The 19,326-nt window shown below is 41.4% G+C and overlaps 2 protein-coding genes across 2 annotated transcripts; one reads left to right on the forward strand and one right to left on the reverse strand.

Moving 5' to 3' along the window:
• The first annotated feature begins 592 nt into the window (after positions 1-592).
• abcd4 (ATP-binding cassette, sub-family D (ALD), member 4) lies at positions 593-9,233 on the forward strand. Its single transcript, XM_037085730.1, has 19 exons — positions 593-989; positions 1,354-1,472; positions 1,784-1,911; positions 3,219-3,358; positions 3,537-3,653; positions 4,283-4,408; positions 4,815-4,865; positions 5,105-5,199; positions 5,285-5,406; positions 5,970-6,061; positions 6,176-6,265; positions 6,453-6,658; positions 6,874-6,965; positions 7,115-7,151; positions 7,466-7,515; positions 7,640-7,692; positions 7,780-7,856; positions 8,093-8,208; positions 8,587-9,233. The coding sequence occupies exons 1-19, from the start codon at positions 952-954 to the stop codon at positions 8,686-8,688; spliced, it is 1,851 nt and encodes a 616-aa protein (XP_036941625.1). The 5' UTR covers positions 593-951; the 3' UTR covers positions 8,689-9,233.
• Positions 9,045-19,042, reverse strand: LOC119012174 (acetyl-coenzyme A synthetase 2-like, mitochondrial). Its single transcript, XM_037085729.1, has 14 exons — positions 18,578-19,042; positions 18,221-18,317; positions 17,945-18,144; positions 17,634-17,809; positions 17,170-17,322; positions 16,522-16,669; positions 15,946-16,083; positions 15,293-15,385; positions 11,090-11,202; positions 10,446-10,572; positions 10,234-10,361; positions 9,795-9,858; positions 9,581-9,702; positions 9,045-9,489 (listed from the first exon to the last, which is right to left on the reverse strand). Exons 1-14 carry the CDS (start codon positions 18,891-18,893, stop codon positions 9,301-9,303), a joined length of 2,064 nt encoding a protein of 687 aa, XP_036941624.1. The 5' UTR covers positions 18,894-19,042; the 3' UTR covers positions 9,045-9,300.
• Positions 19,043-19,326: the final 284 nt, after the last annotated feature.

The following is a 19,326-nucleotide window of genomic DNA, read 5'->3' on the forward strand; positions in this document are numbered from 1 at the left end:
TTTCAAGTATCTCCAAGCTCTCCAGGCTGGGTCACTCCCAAGTACACACAACTATTAATAGCCTCATTTTTTTATAGGCACATGCCCAACTCTTTCTGTTTTTTTAACAATGTGGTTGTGCAGGTGGGGCGCCTATTACATTAGAAATAGTTACTACACCACATAGAAATACAGTAATTGGAGTTTTATTATATTTTATAACTCCTCCATACAGTGTTGCATTAAGTATGAGATTGTATTAAGTATTAAGCAGCATAAAATGGAAATAATTAAGTATTACAAGTATCTCAAAAATCATACTTAAGTAAAGTTCTTGAACAAATGCATTTAGTTGCACTCCATGGAGCTTGATGATGGAGCTTTTATATCCAGTGATGCAGCTTTTCAGGCATCAGTTCACTTCAAGTCACTGGTGTAAGGGCGTTTTTGCCAAAGAGCTGTCTTCATTATTTTATAGCATTAAATGATGCATAGACAGTTATAATGATCAGATTTAAGATATAACATATGAAAGGCGTTTTTATTCGTGTATCAAGTTATTAGATCTTTTATTTTGAAAAACCAGAGAGCGTTTAACAGGATATCCGGACTTTTATTTTGCCTACCAAAACATTCTCCTTAACTTCAGTGTGAGGTTGGGTAAGTTAGCAAGGTAACAGAAGGGCTTACGATGCTAAACTTTGTCGACACTTAAGCTCATTAAAGTAGCCGTGAAAGTAAGAAGGAGGACACTTTTTTATGGTACATTCATAGGATTCATAGGAGTTTGTTTCGTAATTTCGCTCGTTAACCGTTATAACTGTTACCGGGTCTGTTTGGCTGCTCGAGACCTTGGTTAGTCTGACGTTAGCTTGACCTGCTGCTCTATATTAGCCTTCATTAAGTCAGAAAAAGCGTATGTAAAGATTTATTCAGGGGGAAAAGAACCGTCTCCTGCCGTTCGTAGTGCTGATGCCTCGTTTGGAGCCTAACGGCAGAGGGACAAAAAGGTAAGACTGACCCTACACTTTGAAAGAACTGATGGAGATGTCTATCTACTAGTTCAGTTTAACAGCGATGATGTCTGCAAACTCTCTGCTAATTTAAATTACTGTCATTACATCATCAGGAAGCGACACAGCACATTCCAGACAGTAATTTAAACGCAGTTCGACAGAATTTCAGGGCTCCAAAAAACTCAGTTCAAGTGCAATATGAGGGGAAATGGTTTACGTGACTGATGGAAAGTAATGCAACAGTGTCATTACAGATCACACGTTCGATGCATGTGAACACAGGATGTTGGTTAATGGGATTACAATCTTGCATTTGCCTAATAAAGTTATATTTGTCCCTTGCTGTGCATAACTTCAGACCGAAATTAGACTGGACGTTTGTCCAGAGGTTCTGCAGCATCCAGAAGGTCCTGTTCCCATCATGGAGGAGCCAGAGTGCTCTGATGTTTGGGACGCTGCTTGCTGTCACCCTAACAGGTAACTGCTGCAGCATGAAGAGCTGTTAGTGCATCAGGAGTGTGAAGTATGAAGTGTCTCAGACAGATCAAGATAGCAATTGAAAGAAACCTAACTGAGCTTGTCTGGTGTCGTTGATGACAGCTCATCTTGTGACACATGCGCTGCCTGCCAGTGCTTTTTGTCGCATTGTAAAACCACACTTCTGATAAGGCAAGACTGCATACTGTGTTGGTTTTCTGCTGACCTTTAGCTCACAAGGTTGCCTAATAATTTCCCTACGTTGCTTTTACGAGTCTCTGAGCGCTAACACATCTCTTTTCTGCCTTCAGAGCAGCTGATCATTTACCAAGTGGGTGTCCTCCCCAGCCGCTTCTACAACGTGCTGGCAGACAAAGATTACTCTGGTTTCAAGAGTCTGGTGGGCACAGCTATGGTGCTCATTTTGATAAACTCCACAGTAAGTTGAAGGAGCTGTGGGTGAGAGTGGAAGCTGACCTACATAGTGACGATAGTAGCCACAGAGTTCAGTCCCCCGGAGATGATATTTACAATTTGACTGTACATGGAATTTGGTCTTTTACCAGATTTACTCTTCAGTTTGTGCTAACTCCGCTGCATGTCCTTCTTATCATTTGCCTTTGTGCCCAGCTCTGCCCCTGATTGGTCTACAGACTTAAGATATTGATAAAAGTATCAGTACTGTCACCTCTAGATCAGCACTTCTAGATTCTGCACCCTCAACAACTTTCTGTGTCAAACATGTCAAACAGTGGTCAAAATGTAGCTCAACCAATATGTTTTTTTTACTCTAAACTCCAGGCTTGATAACACAAATATTACTGATTAAAAGGTTTATTCCAGGGTTCCTATGAAGTCTGGAAAAAATATGGAAATTAATTTCAGTAATTCACGAATAGCCACATATTGAGCCTCTCTGAACATGTATGATGAATGCATTGAAGTATTTATCAGAAAAGTAAACAGACTATTGTCTCTGCATGAGGAAACCACATCTTTATGGCTGCGTTTATCATTGTTTTCATGGACACTGTCAATAAGGCTGCACAGTCGGCATTAAAATAAATTCATTTAACTATTTTCAACTAATTTCTTTTTCTGAAATAAAGACTCAAGAATATGAGGGGAACAATAGTATAAAACTATGTGTTCTGTATGTAAAGGGGAAGATAATAATCAGCAAGTCATTTTGTTTACTTCCTCTTTGGGGCAAGAAGTTGTTTGACAATGAATCATTGTTCAACTTTCTGCAGAGGTGTGCAGCCTGATGAGCCACAATGGATGAATGCCAGGTTTACAAGAGCTGGTTTGACAGTCTTAAATATAACGTCTGGCACGTTTGGCAAATTGATTTAGTAACTTATTTCCCAAAAATATGAGCATAATTGAATTTTATTACTCAGTATTGTCACCCTCCTACCAGTAAGGCAAATCATTTTTATTGTATGTGATTAAAATACAACAGCGCTACCATAATTTGGACAAATGCTTTGTTCCAAATACTGTAAATTATTAATCTAAAGACAATTTCAGACAAGGCCTTAACATAGACATTGCTTCCTTGGTTTATTGTTTGACATCATGTTTGATTTAACGATAGTGACTTCACAAGGTCAGGATGACCTGATATGTTCATTTTACAGCTGACACACACTTGATCTCAATAGCTTTGTTATTATACTTGTTATCTTTTCATCTGTGTGACTTTGTCTTCTCATTAACAGGCTGTCTCTCTCCTTATTCCAGATGAAAAGTCTTGACCAGTACATTTGCAACCAGATGTATGTCAGATGGAGGAAGACGCTAACTGAGAGCCTCCATACAGCGTACTTCCAGGGACGAGTCTATTATACACTCAACGTACTCAGAGAGGACATAGACAACCCGTAAGCTTTACCCAGTGTATTTTTGCTTTATCAATTCATCACTATTTATGAATATAAATGTGTACCTAGTTTGTGCCCATGATTGTCTATCATCTGAAGGATTTTGTATATAAAAACATTTTGCTATTAGAATATCAGCTTTTGTTTTAATTTGCATGTCTTTGTGTCTAACTTGTAGAGATCAGCGAATCAGTCAGGATGCAGAGAGGTTGTGTAAGCAGATGAGCACAATGGCCAGTCGTTTGATTGTGTCACCATTCACACTGACTTACTACACTTACCACTGCTTTTATAGGTGAGTTTGTGGAGTACTGTGACAACATGTCGTGCACTACAACAAAACTGCAAAGGTCTGCAAACGTATTCAAACGTTTGCCATTCTCTGTTGCTAGATGTGGAACTATTTTTGCACCATAAATCCAATGGAGTAGTTCTATAACATTTATATCTTTAAGTATTGTCTTTTTAAAGCCTGAGTGTTTCCTTTGATTTAAAGATCCCTTCCACATATGCATTAAGACCTACTTAAAATTCTCTCTGACACACTTTTGCAGAAACAAAAACATATAATAGCAACATTAATTAATGTATTAATTAGGGACTCATATTCATACATACATATATGAATGTTAAAGTATTTTTCACTTCACAAGCTTATCTGGACACAAGATGTCTCCTACTTCACGGTTCAGTCTGTTCTCAGGGTGTGTCCAGTCAAGGCTTCAAGTTTCCACATCATACTTGTGTTTGTTGAATATTAGAGCAGGATTTCTTTCTAAACTATTTGTGATGTAACACATTATGCTCAGCTTTAGGAAAAAGAACGAAAACACGTTTTAGATTAAAGGTAGAGTTTATTTGTTTGTTTGTTTTGAATCCTTAAGTAAAGCTCTCTGAATCACCTTGTGTGTTGTGTGTTTGCAGCACCGGCTGGATCGGTCCTGTCAGTATCTTTGGCTACTTTGTGATTGGGACCATTGCCAATAAAATCCTCATGGGGCCAATTGTGTCCACTCTGTTTGAGCAAGAAAAACTAGAAGGTGACTTCAGGTAAGTTCAGTATGTAAGTCCCGGGGTGTCAAACCACAAAAACACAAGTTTCTGTGTCAATAAGAACTTGTACTTACAGACAAGCAGAGAAGAAAGACTTAAGGGTGTTTTCCCAACTTCAGCAGAGTAGTTGGGTGGTCTGCCAGTGTTACTATAAATCCTTTCACTGTTTATCGTCAAGGAAGTCACTCCTTATTCAAGAGGAAGTTTCTGTAGTCTTTGGCCCAGTGCCTTTTGCCTCTCAGGAAATAACACAGGAACTGCGTCAGCTATTAAAAAAGGAATTATACTTTTGTCTAAATGTCACAAGTTAAAACAGTGTGATCACGAGAGTCCAATGATGAAAAATATGTTAAATCTTAAATTGCATCGATACATATAAAAAAACATATTTTTGTTTCTCTAGATTCAAGCACATGCAGATCCGTGTCAATGCAGAGTCTGCCGCTTTTTACAGGTAAGGCTCAAATACACAATTTGTACACCAGGGTAAACCTTTTCTCATTTAGTTAACTTGGTCTCGTGCAAACATGACTGCTGTTGAAATGGAAATATGGAAATATGTTTTCAGAAGAGTTGGATAGTTAAACCTCAGCAACTAACATGGAAACTTGGTACATTTATTGTGAAACATTCACTGTCTTTCACAATCTGAACCGTTCTGACACACCAAATCACACCAATGTGTTTTTTTAGAGCTGGTAAAGTGGAGCACATGAGGACTGACCGACGACTGCAGGTTCTGCTGCAAACTCAAAAGAGTCTAATTAACAAAGAGCTCTGGCTTTATAGTAAGAACATCCTATACAGCCACAGTCACTGACCCATAATTTTCACAATTTAATTCGAGTTGAACTCTGACCTCTCCTCTCTCAGTTGGGGTAAACACCTTCGACTACCTTGGAGGTTTCCTCAGCTACATTATAATCGCCATTCCCATCTTCACTGGTATCTATGATGGTCTCACTCCTGGTGAGCTCAGTGCGCTCATCAGTAAGGTAGGCATTTTTTAATCTTTTCTGAGAACTTGTGCAACTTTCTTCACATATCCCCTTATGACCCTTAACTCGGCTATGATGAAGACTGAAGTTAAGGTCGTTGTTGCATGACGAGCATCATTCAGGCAGCATTGAGTGTCAAAAGAGACTGAAGTAAAATATATTAACAAAGAAATGTACTTCTATTTTGTGCTCGTGTTCCCTTTTCCTCACAGTTTGAGAGATTGGGGGGAGATACGCAGGGTTTGACATTAGAAATGCCTTTATTTGAATTAGTCGCTAATTTGACCACAAGGTGGCAGCAAAAGCTTTCTCTCCCCAAAAAAGTGTGCAATTACATTCATGCTGGTTCTAATGCCCATTGTTAAAACAGTTATCTAAATATATAAAGAAATCTTTGATAGTGCTAGAATTGAATTCCATTAGTTTGTTTTTCATGCTGTTGGCAAAGTGCCTTTATTGTAACTGGCTTTTGTTCTTGTTCAAACACTCGTCCCTTAGTAATCTTGTCTCTCTCTTATTTACTCTCTGCTCTGGCTCTCCCTTTCCTTGTTCATATTCAGAACGCCTTTGTCTGCATCTACTTGATAAATGGCTTCTCGCAGCTAATAGACCTGTCAACCACTCTGTCAGATGTGGCTGGATACACCCACAGGTATCACACTGCATGCTTAAATTCACTTCCTGGAGGACAGATGATGACAGTAGCATTTGTGCATGCCGTCCAGCTTTCCATCAGTGTGTGTGTGTGCGTGTGTGTTGTGGTCAGGATTGGGCAGCTGAAGGAGGTGATGGATGACATTCTACGCACGCAGTGTGACTATGACCCTGCGTCAGGGGAGAGCTACGACTTTGACAGGTTTGTCTTCTACAAGAAAGTACAGTTGGAGAGGTTTAAGTGAACAAACTCCATGTTAAGATGATGCTTATATGGGTGCAATTACATTACATTAACAAAAGGCAAATAAAGAGCAAAGAGGACAATCAATACGAGGTGCATAAAACAAGCCTCTACGTGGTCTTTGTTTTGTGAATCCTCCCCACAGTGATTTCAACATCCACGGAGGCCCTGTGGATACCGCCTTCATCCTAGACCATCTTTCATACAAATCTCCTGATTCAGACCAGCTGCTGGTGAAAGATCTGAGTCTGAAAATCAGCCAGGGCGTTCATCTACTGGTGGTGGGGAACACGGGCACGGGCAAGACGTCACTACTGAGGGTCCTCAACCGACTCTGGGAGGCACACAGCGGTGAGAAAGCAGTGAGGATGAAGTTATATGACAGGAAGTGATTAAAGTGAAAGTGTGGTGGCTCCAAGCTGGGCTGCAATAACAACCCCTGTATTAACCCCAGTGTATTATTTAAGAATAGAAATTGAGGAAAAAATGTGCATGTCAGAAAATAGGGTATCATAAAAAAAAAAATGCATACATTGATAGCTTAATGACACCATCTGTCTCCTCAGGTTTTGTCCAGATGACCACATGTTTTGGGCCCAGAGGAACCCTCTTCCTGCCACAGAAACCTTACCTGACTGACGGCACGCTTCGTGAGCAGGTCGCTGAGTCCTCTTTCATGTTGTTTTATCTTCAACATTTGTTTCTCTATAGACACTGATACTTGTCTAATAACGTGTGTAGATACCATCCCTGTTGCTAGTTTACTGAATTCTACTAAAATTAAATGAAAACTCTTTTCCCCAACAGGTGATCTACCCATTGAAGGATATTTATCCTGCATCAGGTATCAGAGTTCTGATCTCTTTATATTAAATGGTGCAAGGCTATATATATTAAATCATTCAATCAGTCAATCAATCACAGTGAGTTGCTCTAGCAAGAAAACCTACAAATTAATAAAAAAGTGGAGGTACAAAAAATGTTTGATCCTGACAGCAATATGTTGTTTGATGAAAGCAGCATTAAATAACACCAGAATGCCATTAATATAGTAGATCAATGCACAACTTTGATTTTTTCATTAATCTAAACTTGGGTCTTGGTTTCACTCTTAACTTTGTGTTGTTGAAATAATGATGTCAATGCCCTTTTTTTCAGGGTCAGTCGATGACGACAGAATTTTACAGTTCCTGGAACTAGCTGGAGTGGTGAGGGACTTTCAAAAGCATATTGTTTCAAACTGAAATCTTAATAAATAATTTGGAATTGTAAAGTGAATAGTTATAATAGTAATATAGTTATAGTTATAATAAACTTCTGTCTGTGCTGTAGTCCAGTATCCTGAAGCGGACAGGCGGGCTGGATGAAAGAGTGGACTGGAACTGGTAAGAGAAAACAAAGAAAGACAAACATAATGACAAAGTGAAGTAATAAATATGTGTATCAGACTTTGAACTTGTCTTCCTCTGCAGGTATGACGTTCTGTCTCCAGGTGAAATGCAGCGTCTCTGCTTCGCTCGGCTCTTCTACCTGCAGCCTAAATATGCAGGTGTGCTCTTCTGGATTTCTGTAACGTATTCATGAAAATATCTGAGGTATTGAGACTTGAATGATTCTGACACAGCAGTTTCAGGGTAGCTGGTCTCGCCCACTGACTCTGAGTTTAAATTTAGCATTTCAGATGTAAAATATTAAGGTGTTTTCATCTTGTCGTACGTGTTAGAGGTGACCCCAGATCTGAGCTCTCTGAAACTTTTATTTTTTGTATCATTTTTTACCTCGCAGTGTTGGATGAGGCCACCAGTGCTTTGACGGAGGAGGCAGAAGCACAGCTGTACCGAACCTGTAAACAGCTCGGCATGACTTTGGTCAGTCTGGGACACCGTAGCAGCCTGGAGAAGGTTAGACCAAATAATTCTGAGCTCAAATTACTGTTGGAGGAAGTGATACAGAGATCATTTTATTGAATTTGTGAACTTGAATTTTTTATGGTGAACATTACTAGGTTTCCTGTAGGAATGTTGACTATATACAGAATTCTGCTTACTGCAAGGAAAATTACAAGTCATTTATATCCTACATTACTCGGTCCACAAGGGCAACCTCGCTATCAGATTCTCTGAATTCTTCCAATTGAAAAAACTTGAGTAGTGCTTTTTTGGTCAGTCCATAACTATTCGTTTTTTTTCTCACATTTAAACACCAACTTCGCTTGTTTTTTTCCTCACATCTGTCTAAATCTATGAAGGATATGAACTCTTTTGTTCCATTTCTCACAGTACCATGATGTCCAGTTGAAACTGTGTGGAGGGGGCCGGTGGGAGTTAACCAAGCTAAAAGGAGGCAACGGAAGCTTAAATCTCAGAGAAGAAGCCACGTGACTGCTGACCAATGTCCCTGAAAGGAAGCGTCAATGTGGGAGACGTAGCAGAAAAACACTCCTCAGTTACTAACACACAAGTGTCCTCAAACAAGGTGCTTTTAAACCCAGTTCCTCCAGTGGTGGTGGCTAACTGTGCACATCCAGATTGTATGTATTCATGGAGGCGGGTATTTTAACATTTGATAACATTTGTCACTAGCTCGGTGAGTAGAATACAAGGTTAAGAAAATTAAGGGGGGTTGCAACATTTTTCCAGACAAGATGGCGGTTCTGCGGATGCAAAGTGTACATGACCCAAAGACTTTGCCAAAGAAATCATGATATTAAATAAGGAAACAAAGGGGACTCTTTAGACTCCATAGATGTGCTTTTATGTCAGATAACATTTGTTAACTGTGTTATGTTTACAATCACTACATTGGAATATTTTATAATAAAAACACACAATGTTCTTATATCAAAAGCAGAGTTGGAGCTGTTTTATAGTTGTTTACTTGATTTCATTAAAATGTCATTTGTACAATTAAAAACAAACAATATTTGGCCAAAGTCTGTTTAAGTGAAATGGATAAGCATCGCTTTCATCTTCCTGGTTCCATAAGACACATCATCAGGGTTGTGGTGGTGGTTGTTGTTGTTGACCACAGAGCTCTCGGTGACCTTGGATGATCTCTTGGACTGCGGCAGGATCATCCAGCGTGCTGAGGTCACCCAGACTGTTCAAATCTCGCTCCACCACTTTGCGCAGCACCCGCCGCATTATCTTACCTGAGCGTGTTTTTGGCAGACGATGGACGAACTGTGAGAATGACCAAGAAATACAAATTGACTGACTACAAGTTGGTCTTAACTGTTAAAATTTGTATTTAAAGTTTATTTGACAGAATTACCTGGATGAAGTCTGGACAGGCGTACTTTGCAATCTTTTTAGAGACCATGTCATTTAGCAGCCGGGACAGGTCTGTCTCTTGAACGTCCACATCCTTTTTCAGCACCACAAAGGTATAAACTCCTGATGACACAGAGTGAGGACAGTCTTTACTGTGATAGAAGTACATAATGTGTGTACACATTTTTTGACAGTGAAATAGATTTCTCTCTCACCTTGTCCTTTGATGTCATGCGAGTATCCTATGCATGCAGACTCAGCCACTGCAGAGCACTGATTCTGTTACAGAAATCACAAAATCGTCAGTACACTTTATAGGAAATTTGACGTTTATGACAAGAACAGGACAGACAACATGAAAATAGGGCTACGGCTACAGCTGCTGTGGAGACGTACATTTCTTGATGAATACTGTCTGAATTGCCTCGGAATTTACTGGAATGTTCATTATCTTAAGAAAAAATAATTTTGTTGTGTTGATAACATAACTTTGAATCACACTTTCACTTTTCCAACACTTAAAGTCATGAAGAATCTTCTCAAACATGGTTATAGGCTGAATTTAGTGTGATCTTCTAGACAAGTGTCTAGTGTTAATGAATGTAGAAAGCAATGCTCGAAGACATTAAAAAAAAAAAAAAAATCAGACCTTACCACCACATCTTCTATTTCTGCTGTCCCAATCCTGTGACCGCTCACGTTGATGACATCATCAAGGCGACCAGTGATCTGGTAGTACCCCTCCTCAGAGCAATAAGCGCCATCTCCAGTAAAGAAGTAACCTGTTTGCACAAAGATGAAAGGATTTAGAAACTGTGGTCTTACAAAAAAAAAACAAGTTTGTCCTTGAACGCATCGTACTGTACCAGGATAAGGCTGACAGTAGGTCTCAATGTATCTCTGGTGGTTGTTATGAATTGTTCGAGCCATACCAGGCCAAGGCTGAGATATACACAGAGCTCCGGACGTGTTGTTGGAAGTCAGGACTTTTCCCTGAAGGAAGTTAAAAGGACAACAGAGTAATAACTGAGCCAAATACTGATGCCTTTGGCAAGAGATCAAAAATGATATATAAAATCTAACAACTACATAAGATGGATACTAAACCTATAATATACTCCTTTCAAAATTAGAGAAAACAATTGGAGTGCCACATCAAATTCTGGATATCGGATCCTCAAAATGCGTGTTAGTGTGTGTTTTTATTGCCAGGCAGGACAAGAGATCAGCTCAGAGACACTGCTCCAACTGTCTGCACAATCTGTGCAACTGCAATAGCCACAAAGTAGCATGACAGATTTTTAATACGGAGTTTGGCACGCACGGAGCAGGACTGGCGGGTGGGAGCAGGGTGGGTATCAAAAGTGACACAGCTGGTGGCTGTTTATAATCCTAATCTGACCCTCCCTGCAGGCCATTCCCAGCTATCCAATATTTGCAGCGACGGCACGCTACACACACACACACACACACACACACACATTAGCACACACAGGGATGAGTGCCACACCTCAGTGTCCATGAGGACGGGCTTAATGCCAAAGAAAGGTCTCATAGCCATCCCTGGGACAATCTCTGCGTCTGGGTCGGACGGCCTCGGGCTGATGCAGATGCCACCTGTCTCTGAGAACACAGAGCACAACAAGGCAGATTATAAAACTGCTCATGATTTGTATTTTCTTCTAAACGAGTCCTATAAAAAGACCAAACACAACACTGAGGTGGTCCATTTTTTTGAAGTAAATTTCAGTAGAATTGATTGACTCACTGATAATGGTCACCTCTCCAAACCTGGACCTGCTGCACATTTCTTTGTTTTTGTCCATTTATTAAAAAGAAAATGTAGATGAAAGGTTTGGATATTTGTTCAAATTGTTCTCAACACTCAATTATGACTTTAAAAGTAAGTAAGTAAATATATTACGTGGCACGTGGTATGATAATGCACTTAATTATGAGTAAAAGTACAGACTTAAAAAATTACTCATAAAAGTATAAATCCCCAAAAATTACTTTCCCCCCGTTAGATAGTAAATTTGTTGTTTTGTTTTTTTCCACGAGGCTTTTTGATAAGACGATTATACAACATTATCTGACTCAGCATTTAAAGTAATGAGCTTTTATAAAAGTATGCAGCAATTAACCGATTTCACTAATAACTGCAGTGTAAAATGTCTCGTTAGCCATGAAGGCTCAGCTGCACCAAGTGTTTCTGTTCTCATTCTCTAAAAAGGGAAATGATTTAATATTATTTTTTCAAAGAAGTGGGGAGTTAAGAGTTGGGCTACTAGTGCAATGTGAACCATCGGCAACGAAGCAGGAAGAGGTAAATACATCAATGCTTACCAAAACTGTGTGTAATCATGTGATTTTCTATGTCCATAGTGTTTTGTGAGATTAATGCAAACTAGAATTTTTCCTCAGACTATAGCCAGGCTTGTCAAGAACAGATTAATGTACTATGAAAAGTGGTGTACCAGGAATATGGACTGAAACAGGGTGGGGGAAAGTCAGATGAAAAGTGAAAGTAGCAGAGGGTGAGAGTGGAGCATAAATGACAGTGCCAGCTAACTGTTTGTAAATCTAGCGTAAGCCCCTCTCGTTGCTACAGATGTAGATTTTGGAATTACAGCCATATAAGTAAATTAAATGCAATTAGGTTTGCCTGGACCTCGGGGACCCTGGTAATCCTCTGGGTGGTGTTGGTGGCACCAGAGCCGGAGACAGCAGAGGGGACCCGTTATAAAGTAGGACACAACAGATGATCCCACAATAGCATTAGCGACTGGCATCCTGTTCAGATCAACTGTAACCGTGAGACTACACCCCCCCCCAGCCCCCCAACCACCACCACCACCCCCACAACAAATCACCTACACTTTGTCCGTTCAGCCTCTTTAAAAATGATCAGGGCTGTCTTCAACTTTTTAAAAATAGTGATAGTTATAAAATGGGGAAACACAACTAGCATTCAGCTACCTTAGCATAGCATCAAGAGTGGTTAGCTGTTTACAGTCAATATGCTAAGCTAAGCTAACTGGCTGCTGGTTGAAGGTCCATGTTTAGACTTCACATTTCCACATCTAATTCAAAATTATAGACCATATTCACACGGCGACCATTTTCCTCCAACATCATGCTCAGGATGGGCTGCTCATATGTGGCACTGCTTATGAATCTTTACTATTTCATTACTACGAGATTGAACATCTGTACAGACAATGAATAGTGAGAATTTGGAGGGACATCAGGCCACATTTTAAGGTAAGAGAACATATTTGCTAACCCATTAGCTGCCATTAGATACCAGCTAACGTTAGTGTTCAAACACTTCCTAGCTAACATAACTTTGATAGAGTTAAACTATATGATAGGAGATGCATTCATTTATTCTACTACATCAGCGAACCTGTTGGAAACATTTATTTAAGTCTGGAGGTGAAGCGTGCTGGGTGTGAACAGTAACAATAGGAAGTGGTTGAATGCTAACGTTAGCTAATGAGTCATGAAATATGTTTAATTTCATCTTGAAATATGGCCCGATGTCCCTCCAAATGTAGCTATAACTTTCAGGTGCTGATCAATCAGGAAGCTGCGAAATTATGTTTTATAGAGTTTACAACCTGAAACACAGCAGGTTAACGTTTCCCACCCCGAGTGTGACGTCAGGGGAAAATAGCCACTGTGTGAGTATGCTCAATTTCTCATACTTCCTTATGCCTGAAAGTACGAATTTAAACTTGTTGACACCAGTGTTTATTAATATTTTTTTCATTTTTGCAGCAGAGCTCTTCCCCCTCCTGTCCTCCTGCATCCTCTCACCTCTCCAGTCCTGTATGATCCAACACAGAGGCCGTATGCCAACTGCGGATCAAAATCTAATTTTCTCTCTAAACAGGCTACTTGCTCCCAGATCAACCAAATGGCATTTTATGAATAATGCCACTTAGTCCTAATTGGAAACACTGGTCCAGGAGAGCAACATAATAATATAATCCTTTTTGCTGAAGTAGGGTATTTGGGTCATATCTGTGTCTGTAATTCTCGAGCTCATGGTGCTCTGATGTTTAATTATCAGCAATTAATTATAGACTTTTGCCATGTGTATGGTAATTAACGCAGCTTTCTCTCCATTTGGTCATTACTCAATCTAATTTGACGGGACCGAGGATGAAATGCATCATGTCAGTCGGGTCCTGTGTTCATCCACAAATTTGATTTTATTAGCGAAATCAGCTGATTTTAAACATGTTGTCATTATGTCCAATTGTAAGCTACTTTAATGGGATAGATAGATGACATCAGCGGATATACAACGGTGAAGGACAAGTCTGCTGCAGGTTTGTTGTGTCTCACCCAGTGCAAAGTCGCTGCAATGTACTCAATTTACACAGTATACAGTTTCTGTTTTACTGTTATCTTGTTTCATGGTTTTTGAAGAGGCAAAAACAAATCCCTTTCTAATACTAACAATTTTCCATATCTTTGTGCTCAAAGTCAAGAAAGATTGAAGACCAAATTACATTTTTCTGTGGGTTTGAAAGGTCAGGTTGTACACCCAACGTGATGTCACCCACTGGTTTGTGAAATACTGTTTAAAAGCACTGAGTGTGTCATTTACAGCCCTCAACAACTTGGATGTTTGGTGACCATATTTGGAAGAAAAGGGCGGAGCTGGGGAGACTATCCTGATTGGATCTGATGGAGAACCTGATGACAACACCTTGTCAATCTCAAGGTAGCCACACCCTGCTTTATCATCTATCTATCTATCTATCTATCTATCTATCTATCTATCTATCTATCTATCTATCTATCTATCTATCTATGATTGAAGAAGACTTGGAACTAGAGATTAAAACCATGAACTCATTAGTAAACTTAAATAATAATAAATCAAGTGAGAAGTAGGGTCATTTTCTCATAAGCTTACAAATCAGACTTCTTTTTGAAACCAGTGGAGTCGCCCCCTGCTGGTTATCAGAAAAGGGATAACCTGCTTTACTTTTCAGACCCGGATTCTTTATCTATATTTTACAGTCTATGAAAGACTTGTGTGATGGTGGTTAGTGCGCACATGGATCCATTTTGTGGTGTGGTGCTTTTGGTAGTTACATAACATCTGTATTCTGCAATAAAAACAGTCCAAAAACAAAGCTTCTGTGACCCCTTTATCAAACAAAAAGACATGATGCAATCTGCATTTCTCTACACAGTCTTGGTGTTAAAGTTGACTGTCACTGTTGTTCAATATCAAGACAGAGAGGTTGTTTTTAGTATGTGAGGAAAACATCTGGTTCACTTTGGAAGTCCAGAGGGGATACAAACTTTGTGTGTGTGAGTGTGTGCGTGCGGTAGTCTTCAGTATTGTGTATGTATACGCGCACACGACTACACTTACAGTGTTATGTAACACTGTTATTGTTGGGCGGACGGAGCAGACTGCTCTCCCCTTCAGCACTGACTGATGGGCCTGCAGACGTGGCTGTTTGAGGAAGAGCTTGTGAACCTAGCTGCCCTTAATGGCGGGACTGTGATCCTGCTGACAAGTGATGAGCTGCTACTGTTAGCACTTACAGTATGGCAGACTCAACGTCGTTCAGTGTGAGATGTCTAATTTGGTCAATTAGTGATGATGTAGCATAAGAAAGAAAGACTCAAGCAGCTGTGAACAATAGCTAATAAATTCCACATGTTAGTGTGTAACAGTTACCAGTCTGCCACCAGGTGTCCACCACAGGGCAGCGTCCGTCCCCAACCACTCTGTGGTACCACTCCCACGCTTCAGTGTTGATGGGCTCGCCCACTGCACACAGACAAGGTCAGCTTCAGTCACATAACGTAGTCGTTAGACGTATTGTACGTTTTTTTCAAAACAAAGTGTGAATCAGTGATGCAGGCAGACAAGTTTCTGTAACTAAAAACACACCTGTGTTGGTTCAGAGGAGGATTTACATTCTGACTGTTGAGCTTTGTGTTTTAACACATAAGCGCCATGATTCAGGGGAACAGGTGTGTGTGTGTGTGTGTGTGTGTGTGTGTGTGTGTGTGTGTGTGTGTGTGTGTGTGTGTGTGTGTGTGATCTTGCTGCATGCTGGTCTTTGCTGTGGACACTGTGGATCACTGAGGCATGTCGACATACCAGCCAGGATTGACTTTAAGTATGTAACACATGTGTGTGCTTAGAGGAAAGGAATTTGTCCAGTAACTCTCCTGTACACAAAACACTGCCGACCATTGGAATTTGTTTGATAAATTCTGTTGTTGCTTGTGTTACTTGTTGCAAAAAGGGTTCAGAAAAGATTCCTTTAATGGTGAGCGCGTTTGTGAAGATAACAACACATCCAAGCATCACGTTTGGCATACCAGAGCCGAGAGTTTTGAGGGTGGAGCGGTCGTACTTGTGCACCCACTGGTCACCGTACTTGAGCAGCAGGCGGATCGCCGTCGGAGCCCCGTAAAACTGGTTAATCTTCAATCTCTGGACCATCTCCCAGTACCTCCCTGAGATCAAAACACGCCTAAGTTAGCATGGTCCAAAGAGGTGATACTGAAAATCAAAAATCACAACCAGACACTGAGATTGTAGCGAAGCACAGATTTGAACCCGTCACAGTGAAGAGTTTCTCCTTGACAGTAACAAGGTGTGTGTGCCGACTCCCTGTGTATACAGAAGTCCTAATTTTAGTGTGGACGGGCCAAGTTCAAGTTCAGATGTAAACAGTTATTCATAGACAGAGGCGCAAACATGCAGAGCTCCTTGCTGAGGACGGGAATACTTGAAGGATGAAAGCTTTACACAGAACATCAGATTCACAATGAAGATCTGATAAAAGCAGCCTTTGGGAAATACATGACGAATTAGAGAGTGTGTTTGTCTTTTTCTGTCAGTTGGATGAGTTTTATTTTTAATCTGAATTCTGTCTGTGGTGATGTTCACACCTGGGTTGGGGTAAATGGGAGTGCTCTCAAACAGGACGGTCGTCCCCCCGTTGGCCAGGGGCCCGTAGACACTGTAGCTGTGTCCCGTGATCCAGCCGATATCTGCCACGCAGCCGAAAACGTCTCCGTCGTGGTAGGTGAAGACGTACTGGTGATGAGAGGGAAGATTTATGTAAAGACTGCGTAAAAAGAGAAGGTGATACAATTAATGCGATAATACGATTTATGTACAGAAACTTCGGAAGGCTGTATTCCTGATTCTGGAACAAGATCCTGGTCAACTTTTAGAGGGGCAATAGAAAGCATCCTGACTGGAAACATCACTGACAGACATGGTTTATGCACGGCTCTGGACAGGGCGCTGGTGATTAAAACCTCCCAGAACATTACTGGCACCCATCTATCGAGCATCAGTGGTGCTCGGTGAAGTGAGGTGTCTGCACAGAGCTCAAAGGATGCTAAAAGAACAAAGACTGTTCCTTTCAAGCTGTAAGTGTCGTTACTGATTGTTGCATGAATACGCCGGGTTAAAAGTGAAGCAGCATTTCGATGAAACTCTTCTGTAATCTGCAGTGATCACCGGTCAACTGGATTATGGATCACTCCATACAGAAGCTCTACACAACACGGGTCGTGCCTGATGTTTACCCGGTGTGTGAGCGCTGCGTACAGCAGGTAACCAGCCTGAGTGTGGACGAGTCCTTTAGGCTTCCCTGTGCTGCCTGATGTGTAGAGCAGGAACAAGACGTCCTCGCTGTCCATGATGGCCGGCTCACACACCGCGTCCTCCTTCAGCATCTCCTGCATGACACAGTGAATTTCAAGTATAATTTGTTAAATAAGCAGCTTCGATATGGAACGACAAGAGAACACACTTTATTGCTTTTTTCTTGTTTAAACATCATCTCCTGTTGAGTGACAAAGAGTACAAAACATTCAGTATGATGTTTATGCGCCAGAACAGCTACTAATGGACCTGATGGTGAGACTGCTCTACAGAAATGCTCAGTATTTAACCAAATAATGTTTTATTTGCATAAAATGTCAGAAAATTTAAGTTTCATGGTGATATCTAATATCTACCAGCACTGATTGTCTTTCTGCTCTCTCACCTCCTCCATGTCAACATCCCTGGCTGTCATGGCGACGGGATTCTCTGTTCTCATAGCAACTAGCACCTGCTGTACCGTTGGGCAGCCGTCGACAGCTGTATCCACCGTTTTCTTCAGCTCGATGACCTTTCCCCCTCTGACGCCCTGGTTCACTGTGATGACGGTGCTGGACTGGGCTGAAATGGTGAATTGATTATCAAAAAAAAAAAATACAAAATTAATCGACTAATCGTTGCAGCTCTAGTCGAGACTTGAAACCCGAAACAATGAGCTGAAAAACACTAAAACACTATGCAGTCACACTGTCCCACCATCTCTGATCCGCTCTGCGAGGGCCTCGGCGCTGAACCCGGCGAACACCACGTTGTGTGCTGCTCCGATCCGGGCGCAGGCCAACATGGACGCCACGGCCAGAGGACAAGGAGGCATGTAGATGGTGACGCAGTCCCCCTTCTTCACGCCATGCCGCTTCAACAGGTTGCCCAGGCGACATGTCATCTCCAGCAGCTGCCTGTAGAGAGATAATCCATGAAACACACAACGAAAGGAGGAGACACACACTCACACACTAAATCCAACCCGCTGACCTGTAGGTGACCTGGACCTCTGACCCCGGTTCATCTCTCTCCCAGATCAGGGCCACCTTCTCAGGACAGGTGTGCACGTGGCGGTCCAGACAGTTAACTGATGCACACAGACAGAACATTAGACCGGCTTCACATGAGTAAGGTGCATGCAAAGTATTCTCAGAATGGAAAAACATGCTGACAGTGGTGATGCATTCACTGCCTCTGTGCGCGTTTTATTTATAAGAGTTCCTCAACACAGCCGCATGGAAAACTGTGAGTCAGGAGGAAAATACAATCTTCTGCTTAAAAGTGTGATGATAAACAATACATCCAATTACTGGTCTTATTCTGATTCAAAAGTGAAAGTAAACCTACCGGACACATTCAGCTTCCCTCCCTCAAACCACTTGATCCGGCCCCGGCTCAGATCGCAGTCCTGGACCGTGTGGAAAGGACTGACCCAGCTCAGTCTGTGACGCGCTGCTGCGGCCCAGAAGCTCTCACCGTTGGAGACGGAAAACTCCTGCAGCGTCGAGCGGTCCGACAGCCCCTGGATCCCCGCAGCCTCCGGCATGAAGGCCGCGACATTGAACCTCCTGCGACCCTCGACATGGAAATACGATCTGAAGACGCGACGGTTGAAGGAAGAAACGACGCGCCTCGAAGCGCATCCGCAGGGCAGCCACATCATGGTACAGAAACTGCTGTGAGCGACTCGGGGTTTTGTCTGCAGAGCATTTCCGAGCGTTTAAGCAATTTTAGAAGTTACCCCTGATAAGTGACGGAGAAAAGCTGGAAACTCCAGAGAGGAAGGGCCGGAGGAGTGATGCGTTAAAGGGCGGTACAACCCCCTGTCCTGTCGACGCTTTTCTTGCGAATGACAGCTGATTTCGACACGAGTTGCAAAAGAGAACTTTAACTTGTGCAACACGCCAACGTTTGACATGTTTTTGAGAGATAAAGTCATCCAGCTCTGAAATAGAAACTTATGTCTGATCCATGTTTATCCCACAAAAAAAAAAAAAAAAAAAAATTGACCACCCTGATAAGTATTCTTAAAAAAGTACCCTACAACTCCTCATTGTCCCTCATTTACAGATCCAGGAGTCTATGAATATGCACAT

The sequence above is a fragment of the Acanthopagrus latus genome, chromosome 22, assembly GCF_904848185.1.
Source record: "Acanthopagrus latus isolate v.2019 chromosome 22, fAcaLat1.1, whole genome shotgun sequence".
Classification (NCBI taxonomy): Eukaryota; Metazoa; Chordata; class Actinopteri; order Spariformes; family Sparidae; genus Acanthopagrus; species Acanthopagrus latus.

What these genes read in the sequence shown, in the direction of transcription:
- abcd4 (XM_037085730.1), top strand. Translation starts at nt 952, where the DNA reads ATGCCTCGTTTGGAGCCTAACGGCAGAGGGACAAAAAG. An exon ending in GTGGCTGGATACACCCACAG is followed by an intron (nt 6,062 to 6,175) that starts GTATCACACTGC and finishes TGTTGTGGTCAG; the next exon opens with GATTGGGCAGCTGAAGGAGG. An exon ending in TCCTGGAACTAGCTGGAGTG is followed by an intron (nt 7,516 to 7,639) that starts GTGAGGGACTTT and finishes TCTGTGCTGTAG; the next exon opens with TCCAGTATCCTGAAGCGGAC.
- LOC119012174 (XM_037085729.1), bottom strand. Translation starts at nt 18,893, where the DNA reads ATGATGTGGCTGCCCTGCGGATGCGCTTCGAGGCGCGTCGTTTCTTCC. An exon ending in ACGCAGCGCTCACACACCGG is followed by an intron (nt 16,670 to 17,169) that starts GTAAACATCAGG and finishes TCTCATCACCAG; the next exon opens with TACGTCTTCACCTACCACGA. An exon ending in CAGAAATAGAAGATGTGGTG is followed by an intron (nt 9,859 to 10,233) that starts GTAAGGTCTGAT and finishes TTTCTGTAACAG; the next exon opens with AATCAGTGCTCTGCAGTGGC.